At 42.9% G+C, this 14,360-nt stretch overlaps 1 protein-coding gene and 1 long non-coding RNA gene across 2 annotated transcripts in view; one reads left to right on the forward strand and one right to left on the reverse strand.

Moving 5' to 3' along the window:
* Nucleotides 1-1,391: 1,391 nt before the first annotated feature.
* Nucleotides 1,392-14,360, reverse strand: part of LOC141089178 (uncharacterized) — a 210,579-nt gene continuing 197,610 nt past the window's right edge. Inside the window, exons 3-5 of the long non-coding RNA XR_012232202.1 lie at nt 7,864-7,991; nt 4,616-4,701; nt 1,392-1,770 (exon numbers count right to left, since the gene is read on the reverse strand). This is a non-coding gene — a long non-coding RNA (uncharacterized lncRNA). The remainder of the gene's footprint in view (nt 1,771-4,615; nt 4,702-7,863; nt 7,992-14,360) is intronic.
* Nucleotides 7,919-14,360, forward strand: part of RIPK3 (receptor interacting serine/threonine kinase 3) — a 128,327-nt gene continuing 121,885 nt past the window's right edge. The window contains exons 1-4 of the mRNA XM_073575504.1: nt 7,919-8,052; nt 8,353-8,671; nt 10,959-11,107; nt 13,923-13,972. Of these exons, the coding sequence (XP_073431605.1) occupies nt 7,919-8,052; nt 8,353-8,671; nt 10,959-11,107; nt 13,923-13,972 (652 nt within the window). The remainder of the gene's footprint in view (nt 8,053-8,352; nt 8,672-10,958; nt 11,108-13,922; nt 13,973-14,360) is intronic.

A 14,360-nucleotide genomic window follows, 5' to 3' on the forward strand; every position in this document is an offset into this window, starting at 1 on the left:
TCAATCCGGGTTAAGCAACGGTCCGAGCAGGAATCTCCCCAATGTAGAATTTCGCCTGTTCTCCAATTAAGGACTGGTTCATGTTTCTGAAACAAAAAGGAAAACCTAGAAGCAAGGGGTGAGGCAAACCAGGATACACATAAAAACGGATTCTTTCAGAATGCATAAGACCTACCCGGAGTTCCACTGGCTCACTCTGGAACTGGACGGGTTCGGTAAGAGGCTGGCTATCGACAGCAGTTACCCGCAATGGCTTGGGAAGAGCCAGAACTGGTAAGTAGTAGCGATCCACAAGCGACTGCTGGATAAAGCTTCCGGCGGCTCCGGAGTCTAGCAGACAGAGTCCAGAAAATTTTATTGCTCCGCAGGTCATGGAGACTGAGATCTGCAGCGAAGGAGAGGAACGTTCTCTACCTAGGGTGGCCTCTCCCACCGAGCCTAGGCACAGGAGTTTTCCGACTTCTTTGGACAGGAGCGGATCAGGTGTTCGGAACAGTACAGACAGCTTCCGTTTTTGCAACGCGCCTCCTGGCGGCGGCTGGCCAGACTTACTCGATCTACCGCCATAGCTTCGGGAGAAGAGGATGAGGTAGACGTCTTGGAAGAATTAGAGTCCAGGTGGTAGGACCTCCTGTCACGCTTAATCTCCATGGAACGCTCCTGAAATGCAGGTCAATCCAGGTCGCCAAGGAAATCAGGTCATCCAAGATGGAAGGCCTGTCCCGTCCCGCCAGCTCATCCTTAATTTTTCCAGATAGGCCCTTCCAGAAAGTAGCCAGCAAGGCCTCATTGTTCCACGATAACTCAGACGAGAGGGTGCGGAACTGAACAGCATACTGAGCCACCGTGAGGGTTCCTTGGTGTAAGCGAAGCAGGGCAGAAGCAGTCGACGTGACCTGGCCAAGGTTCATCAAAGGTCCTGCGAAAAGCTTCTAGGAAGGATTGAGGATCATTAACTAGCGGGTCTCCTCTCTCCCATAACGGATTCAGACAGGCGAGAGCCTCTCCTGCTAGATGTGACATAATGAAGCCCACTTTGGCACGGTCAGAAGCAAACATATGCCCCCAGATTTCGAAGTGTAGGGTACACTGATTGAGAAAACCCCGACACTGAGTGGGATCACCATGGAAGCGGGTAGGAGCCGCCAGGCGGGGGGCCTTGCTTGTCATGACAGCAGGTACCTGGGTGTTGCTAGGTGAATCAGGAGCAGCCGGGTTCTGCAGAGAATCCATGCAGGTGGACAGGTTACGTAGCTACGTCGTAAACTTATCCTGTTGATCTCTTAAACGGGTCACCTCTTGGCACAATTCCAACGTCGGAGGCCTCTGGGGTCCAGCAGGATTCCGTGGCCGGAGCAATCTGTAATGAATGGAAGCGGAGGCAGAGATGGTGAAGTTCACATTCGTTTTTATTTTTTAAGTGGAACCTCGGACCACGGTCCGGGGGGCTCCGAAGGGGGCGTGACTAGTGAGCCCCGGGCACCCGTAGTAAAGCCCCTCAGGCAGGGCCAGAATGGAATACCCGGAGGACACAGGTGCTACCTCCAGTTAGACCCCGAACACGTGGCAGCTGTCCCAGCGGGACTAAAAGTGATAACAAAAGTTAGAGCAGAGTCCGTAATGCGCTGGGTCCTGGATCCGGGTAGTTGGTAAGGAGTCGGTTCCAATGACCTTCACACAGTCCTTGGACTCGGATGGCTGTAGGCGGAACGGGATAGCTTAGGCCCAGATGGTTGCTGATATAACCAGGTAACACAGGATACTGATATGCTGTGGAGACAGAGAGCATTAGACAATGCACAGAGACTGCAGATGCAGTGCAGACAGGTTAGCATGAGAACCGGATGTAGCAATGATAGATACTCGTTGCTCCGGCGCTCTCCCTATGGAGGAGAGGCCAGAAATAGCAGCCAGTGCGCTGCCATTGGTTAATTGCACTTTTTGAATAATGCACGCCGCCCCTTTAAGAAGGCAAGAGAGCGGGCGAGCGTGCCCTAATAGCCTTAGCTACAGATCCCCTCACAGGACGCCAGTAGGGAGGACAGAATGCTGAGCAGAAGCATGAGAGGTTCGAGGTGAGTGCTCAGAACGGAGAGCAGCTGCAGGCCTGGACACAGCGCCAGGATGGGGCCAGGTGTAACTGTGGCAGACCTGGGCGCAGCGCCAGGACGGGGACCGGGTGTAACACCCCCATTGGTTCCCTGTCTCGCCACCATGGTTTAAACAGGTTGATGTGGTACACCTGATATGGCTTACTTCTCCCAGGCTGGTGTACCTTGTAGTTGATGTCACTCAGCTTCTCAACCACCTCCTATGGCCTCTGCTACTTGGCCAGAGATTTACTTTTGACCGTGGGGAACACCACCACCAACCTTTCTCCAGTGCTAAATTGTCTCACCCTGTCCTGCATCTGGGCCACAAGCTTGATGATACTTCAGTGAGGTGTAACCTCTGCTTCCCAAGTCTCCTTCACAATATCCAGAAGTCCCGAGGGTGCCATCCATATAACACCTCGAGAACCCCATACAGGCATGTGGAACTTCCCTAATAAAGAACAGCAGGTACGGGAGTAGACTCAGCAATCCTTTTCCACGATCTTATTAAGCATGGACTTCAGAATCCTATTAAACCTCTCCACTAGGCCCTTCGTCTGCAGATTGTACACTGATGTCCCGAGTTGTATAATCTGGAGAGCCTTATACAACTCTCTCATTTTCTTGGAGATGAACTGCATTCCTTGGTCAGTCAGGATCTCCTTTGGCATGTGTGCCTGGGAGAAAATATGAACTAGCTCTCAGGCTATGCTCCTGGAGGAGGAGTTTCTCAGTGTTACCGCCTCCGGTTACCGTGTTGCATAATCCATGACCACCAGGATATATTGGTGCCCTCTGGCAGACTTTACTAGGGGCCCGACAAAGTTCATGGCATTCCGTTGAAGTAGGACCTCTACATATAGGGTTTTCTGTGGAATATTTCCATGTTGCTGAAGATGTGGAGGAGTCAATCCAGGCAAGATGTGATAAAAGAATTGTAGTTTCTTCAATGCGTTTCGAAGTTAAAATTACTTCTTCATCAGGAATGAGCATTCTCCAACATAGAATAACTGGGCTGTGCTATATAGTGGTGACTAAACAACACCGACAGGCAGAACTCAAATACGGTACAGTAGAAAATTTGGTACAGTAGATGAGGATAGGCAGATAGATAGATAGATAGATAGATAGATAGATAGATAGATAGGCAGATAGATAGATGGTAGATGGGACATTAGCTATTTGTTATTGGGATCAGTGAAACTGTGTAGGGAATATTTTATCTGCAGGTCTGGGGAGAAAGACAAGAGTAAACTGCAATGGACTCCTCACCACATGGGATAAGCTGAGCCCAACCACAAAATCTAAAGAGAGCAGCAGAGGAGTATGAGAGGCTATAAGTTGTCAAAACTACACTGGAAAACAGAGTTTATTGAATTTATACGGCTAAAATATTGATGGACATTAATTCAAAGATTTTCTCAATTTACGGGATAACCCCTGTAAGGATGATGAAGGATTAAGAAATATATATGGCTCCATATTGTTATGAGAACCCCATGCATATTGCCAACAAAGGGTTTTCAACCAAGTACTAGAGATGAACATTTTATTTACAATTATTTAATCTGTCCAATTACTTTTGGTCCCTTTAAAAACAGAGTGGCACATGTAAAGGAGCTTAAACTCCTAAACCCTTCATCCAATTTTAGTGTGGATACCCTCAAATGAAAGCTGAAAGTCTGAACTTCAACTGCATCTGAATTGTTTGGTTTAAAATTCATTGTGGTAATGTCTAGAACCAAAATTAGAAGAATGTTGTCTCTGTCCAAATATATATGGACCTAAATGTATATCACCAGCAGTGAGGAGAAGAAGACAGGATGAGGAGAGGGGAGAATGAGAGTGCCCGGCTTGTTTTGTGTTTTGCAAGGAGGGATGTCAGATTTAGGAGCAGGTCTGTAGATGAGACCAGGTAGGGGGTAAGAGGGAAGGACAGATGAATATTCGTTTGATGGGTGGTGGTTGGTGGGGCCTGGGGATAGCGAAGGAGAGCAAGGATTAGGGGAGTAAAAACTGTAAGAGCATATGTAAGTAGAGGAAAAGTAATGAAAAATTAAAAGGAGATGCCATTATTGACTGGTTATTGCTTTTACCTTTTGTTCGCTTATGGCACATTCGGGTATATTTCTACTATGTACTTAAAGGTGTTGCCCAGGACTTTAACACGTCAACAAGGGGCATTACCTGACGGCGACCACTATTCTGTTCATGGAACTGTGCAGCTAATTGGCGAGTGTGCCAGGTGTCGCACCCCCACCGATCAGACATTAGTGACTTATCTTAAGGATAGGCCATCCCCTTTAACAAGCTACACTTGAAGGAGCTGCATGCATAGATCTGTAGATCCAAATTTATGCAACTTTACTTGCATATAGAAAGTTACCAGTTGTGAACAAGAGGGCAGAGCCACTGGTAGACAGGGCCAGGAATCAAAGGAAGAGATGTACAATGTGAAAGGGGTGACTATAAACAATTTCCTAGTTTCCAAAACAGGGAAAGAAATTAATACAGACACTTACCAGAAATAAAGATACAGATGTGTGAATGTGGATCTAAGCTACTGTGGGAAGCTGGGTTTAGTAGTACCGGACAAAAGCAGACATACCTGTGAATGACAGAGATAGATGATTGGATCAGAACGCTATCCAATAATCACAGTAGCCCATGTGACAAGTAGTTCAAAATGGAAGGCGTAATATCTATCCCCATATGCACAAAAAATAGATATATCAATACATACAATAAACATATGAGTACCATAGCTAACCACAGGCTGAGTGTTACAAATGCTATCTAGAGCAGTACAGTATGCTGAATGCATGGCCTGGATGTATGCAGCTGTATGCCATACAATACAATACATACCAAATACCCACTAACACGTTGTTAAAAACAGAATTCAAAATATAAATTAATGTATTTGTTTGTTTTTCCAGGTTGCTTTTATGTTACACAGAACTCGAAATATTTCAGTCCGAGTACAAGAAATACTTCCCAGACAGCCATACAAAAAGGACAATGTGCAGAGTGAAGCCTAAAGGGCAATTACAGGTAAAAAAAATAAATAAAAAAGAATGAAATTCCTCTTATTATATCCACTCCCCCAAAATATCTGTGGATCTCAGGGGCACGGTACTCCAAAATGGTACTAAAAAAACTCTACTTTCCCAGTCATTAAAAAAACAAGACCTAGCACAGCTATGCTAATAAGGAATAAAAGAAGAGTTTGAGCGGTCATAAATTTGAAGAAGGAAAAATAATTCTGTAGTCCTGAAGGCTAAAAATGGCTTGGTCCAAAACGGGTTAACATAAGCTTTAGAAGCACTTCCACACGGGGTTAAAGCTAAGTATAGAAACGTAAAAAAGAAAAGATTCGGCTTTTATCCAATGCCAGCAATTCACAATCCGTGCTGGTTCAGCTCACGCATTATTTCTCTGCTGTGTTGTGAATAAATATGTGATTCTTCAGATTTTGTATTAGTCTATGCCTGAAGAAGAGACCTGAGTAGTCTCGAAAGCTTGCAATGTGTTACCATCTTCTCAGTTAGCCATTAAAAGGTATCAACTACTGAGAACTCTCAATTCTGAATATTCTATCTACTGGCTAACACGGTACAAAGATAGACCATATATCTTTCCTTGTTTGAGCTCACTGTCACTCCCCTCATAGAGGCAGGACGTTGCATCACAAATCAGACACTTCCCTGTATGAGTGTCGAGCTGCGAGCAGGCAGCTAGGTGAGTACTCGTGCCTGGCATGTATTTTAGGGTGGTCATATGAAACACTTCTGTGTCAGAGGGGCATCTACCCTAGGTATCCTAAGTGGGGGACTCGAGCAGGGGGGTCAGGAAACACTGACGTACAACATACTGTGGGAGACTTTCCATTTCCTGCTTGGTCAGCACATGCCGTGACTGAATAAAGTTAACTTCTCAGTCTGGTTTGTCCATATTTGCTGTATCTGCTTAACAATAAGGGCAGCAAACATATTAGACAATGACACAACTTTGCCTGGCGAGTTATTAGTGCTTTTTCTCTTTGTATGAGTCATTGACACTGGCGTAACTGCAGCAGGGGCCCCGACTATCACAGATCTTTAATTTTTGGCCCCCCCAAGGCTCCAGGGCCCGAGCGCAGCTGCAACCCCTGCTCCCACTATGGTTATGCCCCCTGATCACTGAAAATACAGTTCTTGCCTTATGCTTAAATATATGCGATCTTTTGTTTTACTCTGGAGGGCAACGGTAATCAGTGCAGCTCCTCTGGCTTCTGCCCGTTTTCTTCACACTATTGGCAAAGTACTATCTATGAGCTATACTCAGAAGGCCACAGCCGCTTCATTCTAGAACTTACCTGAGTCTGATGGCTAAAGACACCACCGATCCTTAAACAGAAGCAGCTCTGGTTTTACTTCACCCCATTCAAAAGTTCCTCCATGTACAGAGGTGCCCCATCCTCCCTATGTGCAGGATCTACAGGACATCTCCATTCATTTAAAAGGGGCCACACTGCAGTCCTTCTTATATAGTGGGCAAGAGCGCTAGCACTGTGAGATGGATGTACCACTGAGGCAGGGCTGTGGCGTCATCAATTCCAAAATGGCTGGGAGTGCTACAGTCAGACCGACACTGATCAGAAAAGAATGGCATAGCCTCGCAATATGACAGGACAAGCTCTAATGCGAACAACAGCTTAACCTAGCTATGCCCAAGAGATAACTGATCAATAGCTAGCTCTCTACTCCACAAGCTCAGGTTAGCCAATCTTGCATATTTTCTTCATTGGGACAAAATCGTTGATAGACCTTCCTGACTTATCTCCCACAGGAACAATGGATTGGGCATGTTAAAATCCAATAAGCCCAACCTCTTTATTCTTTGACATCATCTGTCAGGATGCTGATCCTGCTGAAATTTGGAGGTTCAGCAGAATTTATTTCTTTTGTATGACTAGCCCATCTAGGCAAGCTGAAGGGCTTGTTCCAGTTTTGTATATGGGCTAATTTACTGATCAATGAATGTCTGACTTCTGGGACCTCTACTGATTCCAAAAATTAGAACCCTGTCTAAATGGAGTCAATGGGACTGCCAGAGGCAGCCGAGTGCTGTGCTTGGCTGACCATCAGTCCTATAGAGAATGAATTGAGCAGACCACCTTTCTTTTTAGATGAAGCTCTGCAGAACCCTGTTGGGTCACAGGAGTCTAACCTTCAGCAATCGGTAAGCTATCTATTATTTTCGGAACCGATTATTCTTAATGCGCAACGACAGCGCGCGCTCTTGCCGGTTCGTCACTTCTCATCAGAAGCTGTGAGGGAGCGCGTTGTCACTGTGCTTTAAAAACAATATGGCACAGTGACAAGATCCTGCTGAGCATACATCAGAATTGACAGACAATGCATGCTCAGTAGAGCAGGGACTAGCCCATGCCCTGAAACAGACGTCGCTGATGACACACTTTGTTTCAGAGTGTGGGCAGAGGCTGCAGCAGTGACCAGTGGGAGCAGAGGCAAGCGGTAGCATACACTGTGGGTTTTCATCATCAGACAGGAAGTAGGTAAAAAAAAAAAAGAAAGAAATCCGTTAGATAGTGTAGTGAGGGAATGATAGGGAATTTTCAATTAAAGCATATTAGAGAATTGATTAGATTATTACATTAAATATGTAGCCATTTAGGATTAAATGTTAGGTTCGTTTAGAACCACCCCTTTAAAATCTTGTTAGGGACATTTTAAGTAAAAGGATATGCCAATTTTTTTTCACTTACTTTTTGTTTTACTTTAGCTCTCTTCAGATGAAATGGAATGAATCCTTCTTGAGGGATGAGTAAGAATAAAGTAGTACGATTCTCATCATTAACTGATTGGAAATTAATTGACTGTGGACACTTTGGATCTGTGTACAAAGCAAAAAGTTTGGATTTTAAAGACTATGTGGCAGTTAAGATACTTAACAGGTAAGTTTAGCCTGCTCGATCTGAGCTGATCATGGTTATTACCGATAGACAGTTTGTACCATGATTGACAAAGGCAATAAAATAAGAGTATGTTCACATGAAATGGATAGACAGCAGATTTTCTGATTACCATATAGACATGGCGGGTGAGATTTTGTGAAATCTTCCTTACGAGCTACAGAGAAATCCCACAATGAAAATTGGCAGGTTTTACCCTTTGCAATGTCAGCTCCATAAGACCCTGCTTTTAATGTATTAGAAAGAACTAGCATAATCATTTTTCTCTGTACTTTCTTACAGGAATGAGCTCCAGGGCATCAAAGAACTTCTTTCTGAGGCAGAGAAGATGGCTTCTGCCTCAGCCAGTCCATATGTAATCCGTCTATTTGGGATCATTGAGGAAAATTCAAAGGAACTGGGTATTCTGATGGAATATATGGAGTATGGTAGTTTGTGTACCTTAATGGAGAGAGTCAGACCTATTCCTTGGACGTTAAAGTTTCGGATCATTCATGAAGTGACAATAGGTATGAACTGGCTGCATAATTTGACCCCTCCTCTGCTACACCTTGACCTCAAAACAAAGAATGTTCTCTTAAATGAGGGGCTACATATAAAGGTAAGCTTCAGTTAGAGAAATGCAATTACCATTGATATTATTAATGCCTTAGTCTGGGTTCACATTGCGTTTGTGGGCAGAGTTTAACGCATCCGTTACATAGCGGCATTAACGCTATGCAACGGATGCGTTAACGCACCCATAGACTGCAATAGACGAGCGCATCGCTAACGCATGTCATAATCGGCATGCGTTAGCGATGTGCCGTCATTCTGTGACAGACCCTCAGACGCGGTCTGCAGCGTCCGTCACTGCTAGCGCGATCATTTTTAGGCAGTAGCGTTAATGCAGTCCGTCAACGCTATGCGTTGAACAGACTGCATTAACATTATGTGAACCTGGCCTTAATTTAAGAATAAAAATATGTTATGTTATGCCAAACTAAAGCTACCAAGCTGGAGAGGCGAGTAATCCACTGGTAGATGCCTCTAGTGGCAGCTTATCTGCGCTGAGAACAAAAGGGTCAGGCATTGACATTTGACAGTTGCCATCTTTCTTTACTTTCTCCTCATCTGTGGGGGGAAATTAAGAGACTCGAGCTGCAGGTTCAGCCAACTTGCCAACAATGTGTATGTGCACTTGTACAAACAGGTCATATGAATTAGGGACCAAGTTGGAGCTCAGCTTCTTATTGTGCTGTTCAGAAAAGATATTACAACCTAAGAAGCTTAAATTATTAGATAACACTTTGACAAATAATGGATGGCTCAACCACGAGCTACCATGCATGGCTTTAATTTTGGTGTCCTTTCTTGGTTCCCATAAACATGAAATAGTCATCAAACTCTTCTGAAATATTGTAGGTAGGATCTGTCAGGATCCAAAGGTGCACATACATATTAAATGAAAGTTGATAGACAAATTATCTAATGTGATCCAAACCACCTCAGATAGCAGAGGTCAAGGTACAAAATATTTAATGTTGGATACATCTGGTTCTAGTCACATGTTACCACTGAAGCTGTGGTGCCGCCACAGTGGGTGGCTGTGGGTGAATGAGGTGGCGGTACCACAGCTTCAGGTAAACCATGCTCTGCACGTCTTTTCTAGGATTTCCTTACTATCTCTATTTATTGGTGTGCTGGCTCCTTTTGGCTTAGTGAGTCACCATTGAGTATTAGTCACCATTATTAACAATTCCCGTTCACACCTTGCATACATGTCTCACTTCTTTTATAACTTGTGTACCATGTTTACCTTTAGTGTCACCAGTTTGTAGCTATGGTGCCTCCTGCTTTTTAAACCATTCTCTGTCACCATCTTGTCCTACTTTTATAACTTTTTTTATCTAATAAAAACTACCTTTTATCCTATACTCTGGTTTTTGAGTGCATGTTACTCTCTATATGCTCTTCCTTGCTACATTTCACTATAATCCTAGTACACTATCTTTACCTCTATACAGGGTCACTAGACTATTTATCCTTTATATGTTTAGAATTGCCCTTATATGATTCTATGAGCTGACAATGCTTTCGAATGTATTAACTACAAAATAATAACAATTACACGTGGTTAAAAACACATAAACACGAATATGTAAGAATATAAGCAGAACTCCACTTTCATGTGAAAAAAATGGACAGAAAATTCAAGTCCGATTAGCTACTTTGTGTAATTCTCCATAGTACTATAAACTTATGTGAGTTAGGACATATGATAATTTAGTGTTTGTTTAACCCCTTAACGACAAATGATGGATCTATCCGTCATTGGACGCCTCCCCCTGTTTGGTGAAGGCTCTGGCGATGAGCCCGCACCTTTTACAGCACATGTCAGTTGTTTTGAACAGCTGACATGTGCTGCTAACAGCCATAGGAGGAATCGTGATCCACCCGTGACTGTTAACCCGTTAAATGCCGCTGTCAAATGCTGACAGCGGCATTTAACATGCATTTCCATGAAATGACCTAGAGAATCATAGTGGCAGGTCAGTTTTAGCATTTAGTGAACATGGTAGAAAAGCAAAACAAAATCCACTGTGGATTGCACTTTTTTTTTGCAATTTCACCGCACAATTTTTTTTCCATTTTCCAGGACACGATATGTTACAGCCAATTATGTTTTTAAAAAGTACAACTCGTCCAGAAAAAAAAAAGCCCTCACTTGGCCATTTTGATGGAAAAATAAAAAAGTTATGGCTCTGGGAAGAAGAATAGCAAAAAAACAAAAACACAAAACCAAAAATACCTTCGGTCATGAAGGGGTTAAAATAAATTGGAACAAAACAATAGATTAGTCATGTCTTGTTAAAACTTTTATAGGAAATTCTTATCTACAATTTCAGATCACAGACTTTGGCTTGTCCAAGTTTACAAGTAGCGCCTCTACGCAAGGAACTGAAGACTGTGAAGGGGTTGGCGGCACTCTGGAGTACATGCCACCTGAAGCATTTCAAGAAGGGTATCAGCCAAGCGCATCGACCGATGTTTACAGGTAATTTGCGTCAAAGAGTAACTAAACATTAGTTAACAGTTTTAAATGTGTTATTTTAGTTGCAAACAGTTCAGTGGGGGTCCAGGTCTTGAGGCCAATAGCTCAAAAACGGCCAGGAAATGTGCATCTCAGAAGACAAGAGCCTACAGCTCCTACCTGAGGATGCACACAGGTTAGAGTATGGATGCTATATAAAGTCCATGCTCAAAAGCCTCGAGAAGTGTGCAGTTTAGGATACAGGAGGGGCGCACACCTCCTGCCTGAGCGCGGAGATAGATAAAAGTACAGAAAACAATTTGTGCGCCAACTCAGACATGAGCAGAGCGCTACTCTCTCCTAAGGTGAACACTTCTTGGAACTTTATTTCAGTCTCGTACCCCTCTGCATGCAATTAAAAGAAGAACAAAATAAAAAAAGTTAATAAATTATTACTTTTTAATATCTCCATTCCAAAAAAATAATTCTGCAATCATTGGGTTTCTTTAACATTGTGTAAGGCTATGTGCACACATTAAGTATTTGCATCAGAAATTTCTACACCATTTCTGCATCTCTCGGCAGGAAAATAGCTGCGTACAATAAGTGTGCTTTTTTACGGGTTTTTAAAATGCGTTTTTGTTCCATATTTTCATACGGTGAATTTCGAAGAAAGTCTATGCACACGTTGCAGATTTGTCCCAGATTTGTAGCGTACAATGTGCATGGTTTTTACTTGTGTTTTGTCGCGGATTTTCCCCCACTCGTTAGTATGAATGAAATCTGCAGCTGTAAGAATTGACGTGCTGCCAATTTAAATCAGCTGAAAATCTGCAGAGATAAAAGAAGCAACGTGTGCATAAGACTCCAGTATTCTCAATCACTTTGTTGACATCAGGAAACCTTTCAGGTTTTGTGACAAATCTGTGCAGTAAAACGCAACAAAACTGCAACGTGTGCACAGTATTTAAGATTATTGCGCAGGTTGTTGTGGAGATGATACACTATATGTCTAGGTTTATTTTTTGGACGTTCATATAATAATTTTTTATTCCCATCCATAGGAGACTTCTCATTAATATGCACAGACATTAGTTATTGAATTTTAACATCTCACATTAACAACACATTTTTAATTAATTGAATTTCTTGAACAGGTCTGTTTGGTTCTGTGGGAAGACCAAGCAAAAAAGGGGAGACCGCTGTGCCAGTTTATGTATTGAATGGGGTAGATCAATGTAAAAAATTAATCATACATAACTTTTTTTAAGTTATACAAATTTGACATAATGCCTGGCAGCTCTAAAAATGGCTGCCTTAGACAGGCTTAGCACAAACCACTGAGGCCACAGAGTTGGCCTCTGTTCGATGGAGCAGGCTGGCAGGAGTGGTCAGGTAGTCAAAACCAAGCAAGGTAAACAGTCAGAAAGAAAGGAAATGGGCCATGATCAAAATTATCACAGTTTAACTAGAGCAGAACCAAAGATGTGAACCAAGGATAGTATAACTTTATGGCTCCCTCATCACCGGTGCCACTAGCAGAATGAATACGGCAGCACCTGGTGACAGGAGGAGACATTGCAGGAGCAGGTCCTGGAGATGTGATATTAGGCTACGGTTCAGTATGTTTCAATGACTATGCCAGCCCCCTTCTCTATGTGTAACAGAAGGGTACTGGCTTAGTGATTATAATAAGGAGTCAGTCAGCCACCTTCTTGCCCAATACTGGTCACATGTAATCTCTGGAAATTTGGAAATTCTCTGTGTTCATTACAAAGCCAGAGGTGGAGCTGATGAACCTTAGAGTGGAGGAAATGCATGAAGATTGGACAAGTGACGTAACTGAAGTATATTGGAAAGGCTGGTTTCACACATCCAACATTCACAGTCTGAGTGTGGATCTCGATATCTTGAGTCCACTGCAGGACTCCAAAACCAAACTAAACAACCTCATAGGCATGTATGAAACTGTTGACTTCTGGACAGCAGACCCATGGTTAATCCACACACCACAGTTCATATTAGGGCCATGAATATTGGCATCTGGCCCTGTGAGGGCAGTCATATAAAAGTGTCATAGAAATTATTTGTTTCTCACCATAATAATATCACCCTAAAAATTATTTTTGTAAGTGTTGGTATTTCAGGATGATGAGGTTTTCAAGGCTTTTTAAAATTTACAATTGGGAGCCATCTGGACAAAAGAAGAAATGAAGGCATAGTCACCCTGGGAATCTGCTCATCACTCTAGTGCTGCCACTCCAAAGGTCTCCACTGGCCACAGTGATGGTGTCACCACAACCAGTCACATGGCGCTGTGGCCACAGATTGGTGGTCGGGATGTCATCACTTCTGGTCTGACGGAGCCCTTCAGAGCAGCAGTGATGGAGTGGATTCTGGGGGTGATTAGAGCTTTCTCCTTTTATGGAGATGGCTTCCTGAAAGCCTTAATTTGGGAAAAAGCTTAATAAAAATCTACCGTGTCTTGATTTCCCTTTAGTTACTGAAGTTTGTGAATTATATATGACACTTATTCTAAGGGTGTCCATATTGGAGACACAAACTTCCTTTATGTATTTTCTGTATGGATGGTGCAGAAAGATGTGTGTTCTATGGCAGCTGGAAGGAAGAGAATGTGATTGACAGAGAAATGTCATATTCTATTACCTATATTCTATTGACTTTGCTTATCCCATCCTAGTCATACCACAAAGCTGACAAGGGAGTTAGAGAAAATAGTCACTTCCAACTTATTGCATCGACACTTTCAGAAAACGTCAGAAAATGCAAATATTCATATAATAATAATAATACTAATGCTAATATTTTTCTCTTTCAGTTTCGCCATCCTATCTGCTGTGGTGCTTAGGGGAGAAAGCCCTTATCCTGGTAGGGATGTAAATGTGAAAGGGATTTTATGAATGGGGTCTTTGAAGAGACACAAAACCTAAAGTACATGATAGCTACATAGATGAATGCAGCATATTGTCTCCAATAGGGAGCATTGATTTTCTTTAAGTGTAATTGCTAATGGAAAATGTGGAAAAGTCCTTTGCCCTTGAAATTACCATTGTATCTCACATATTGCTTGATCCACTAGCCAGCGGAAACATTTACTTACATAGAAGAGAATGATATTAGCTGCTTTTTTAAGGTGAGCTTTAGGGTACATACCCATATGCGAGAAAAAAAAAGGTTTGATTTCCAGACCGAAAAAATGGACTAGTGCCATGCGAGTGTCATGCAATTTCTGTGCAATTTTTAAACGGTACATCCA

This window comes from Dendrobates tinctorius, unplaced genomic scaffold (genome assembly GCF_039654945.1).
Source record: "Dendrobates tinctorius isolate UK_male_01 unplaced genomic scaffold, ASM3965494v1 ptg000044l, whole genome shotgun sequence".
NCBI lineage: Eukaryota > Metazoa > Chordata > Amphibia > Anura > Dendrobatidae > Dendrobates > Dendrobates tinctorius.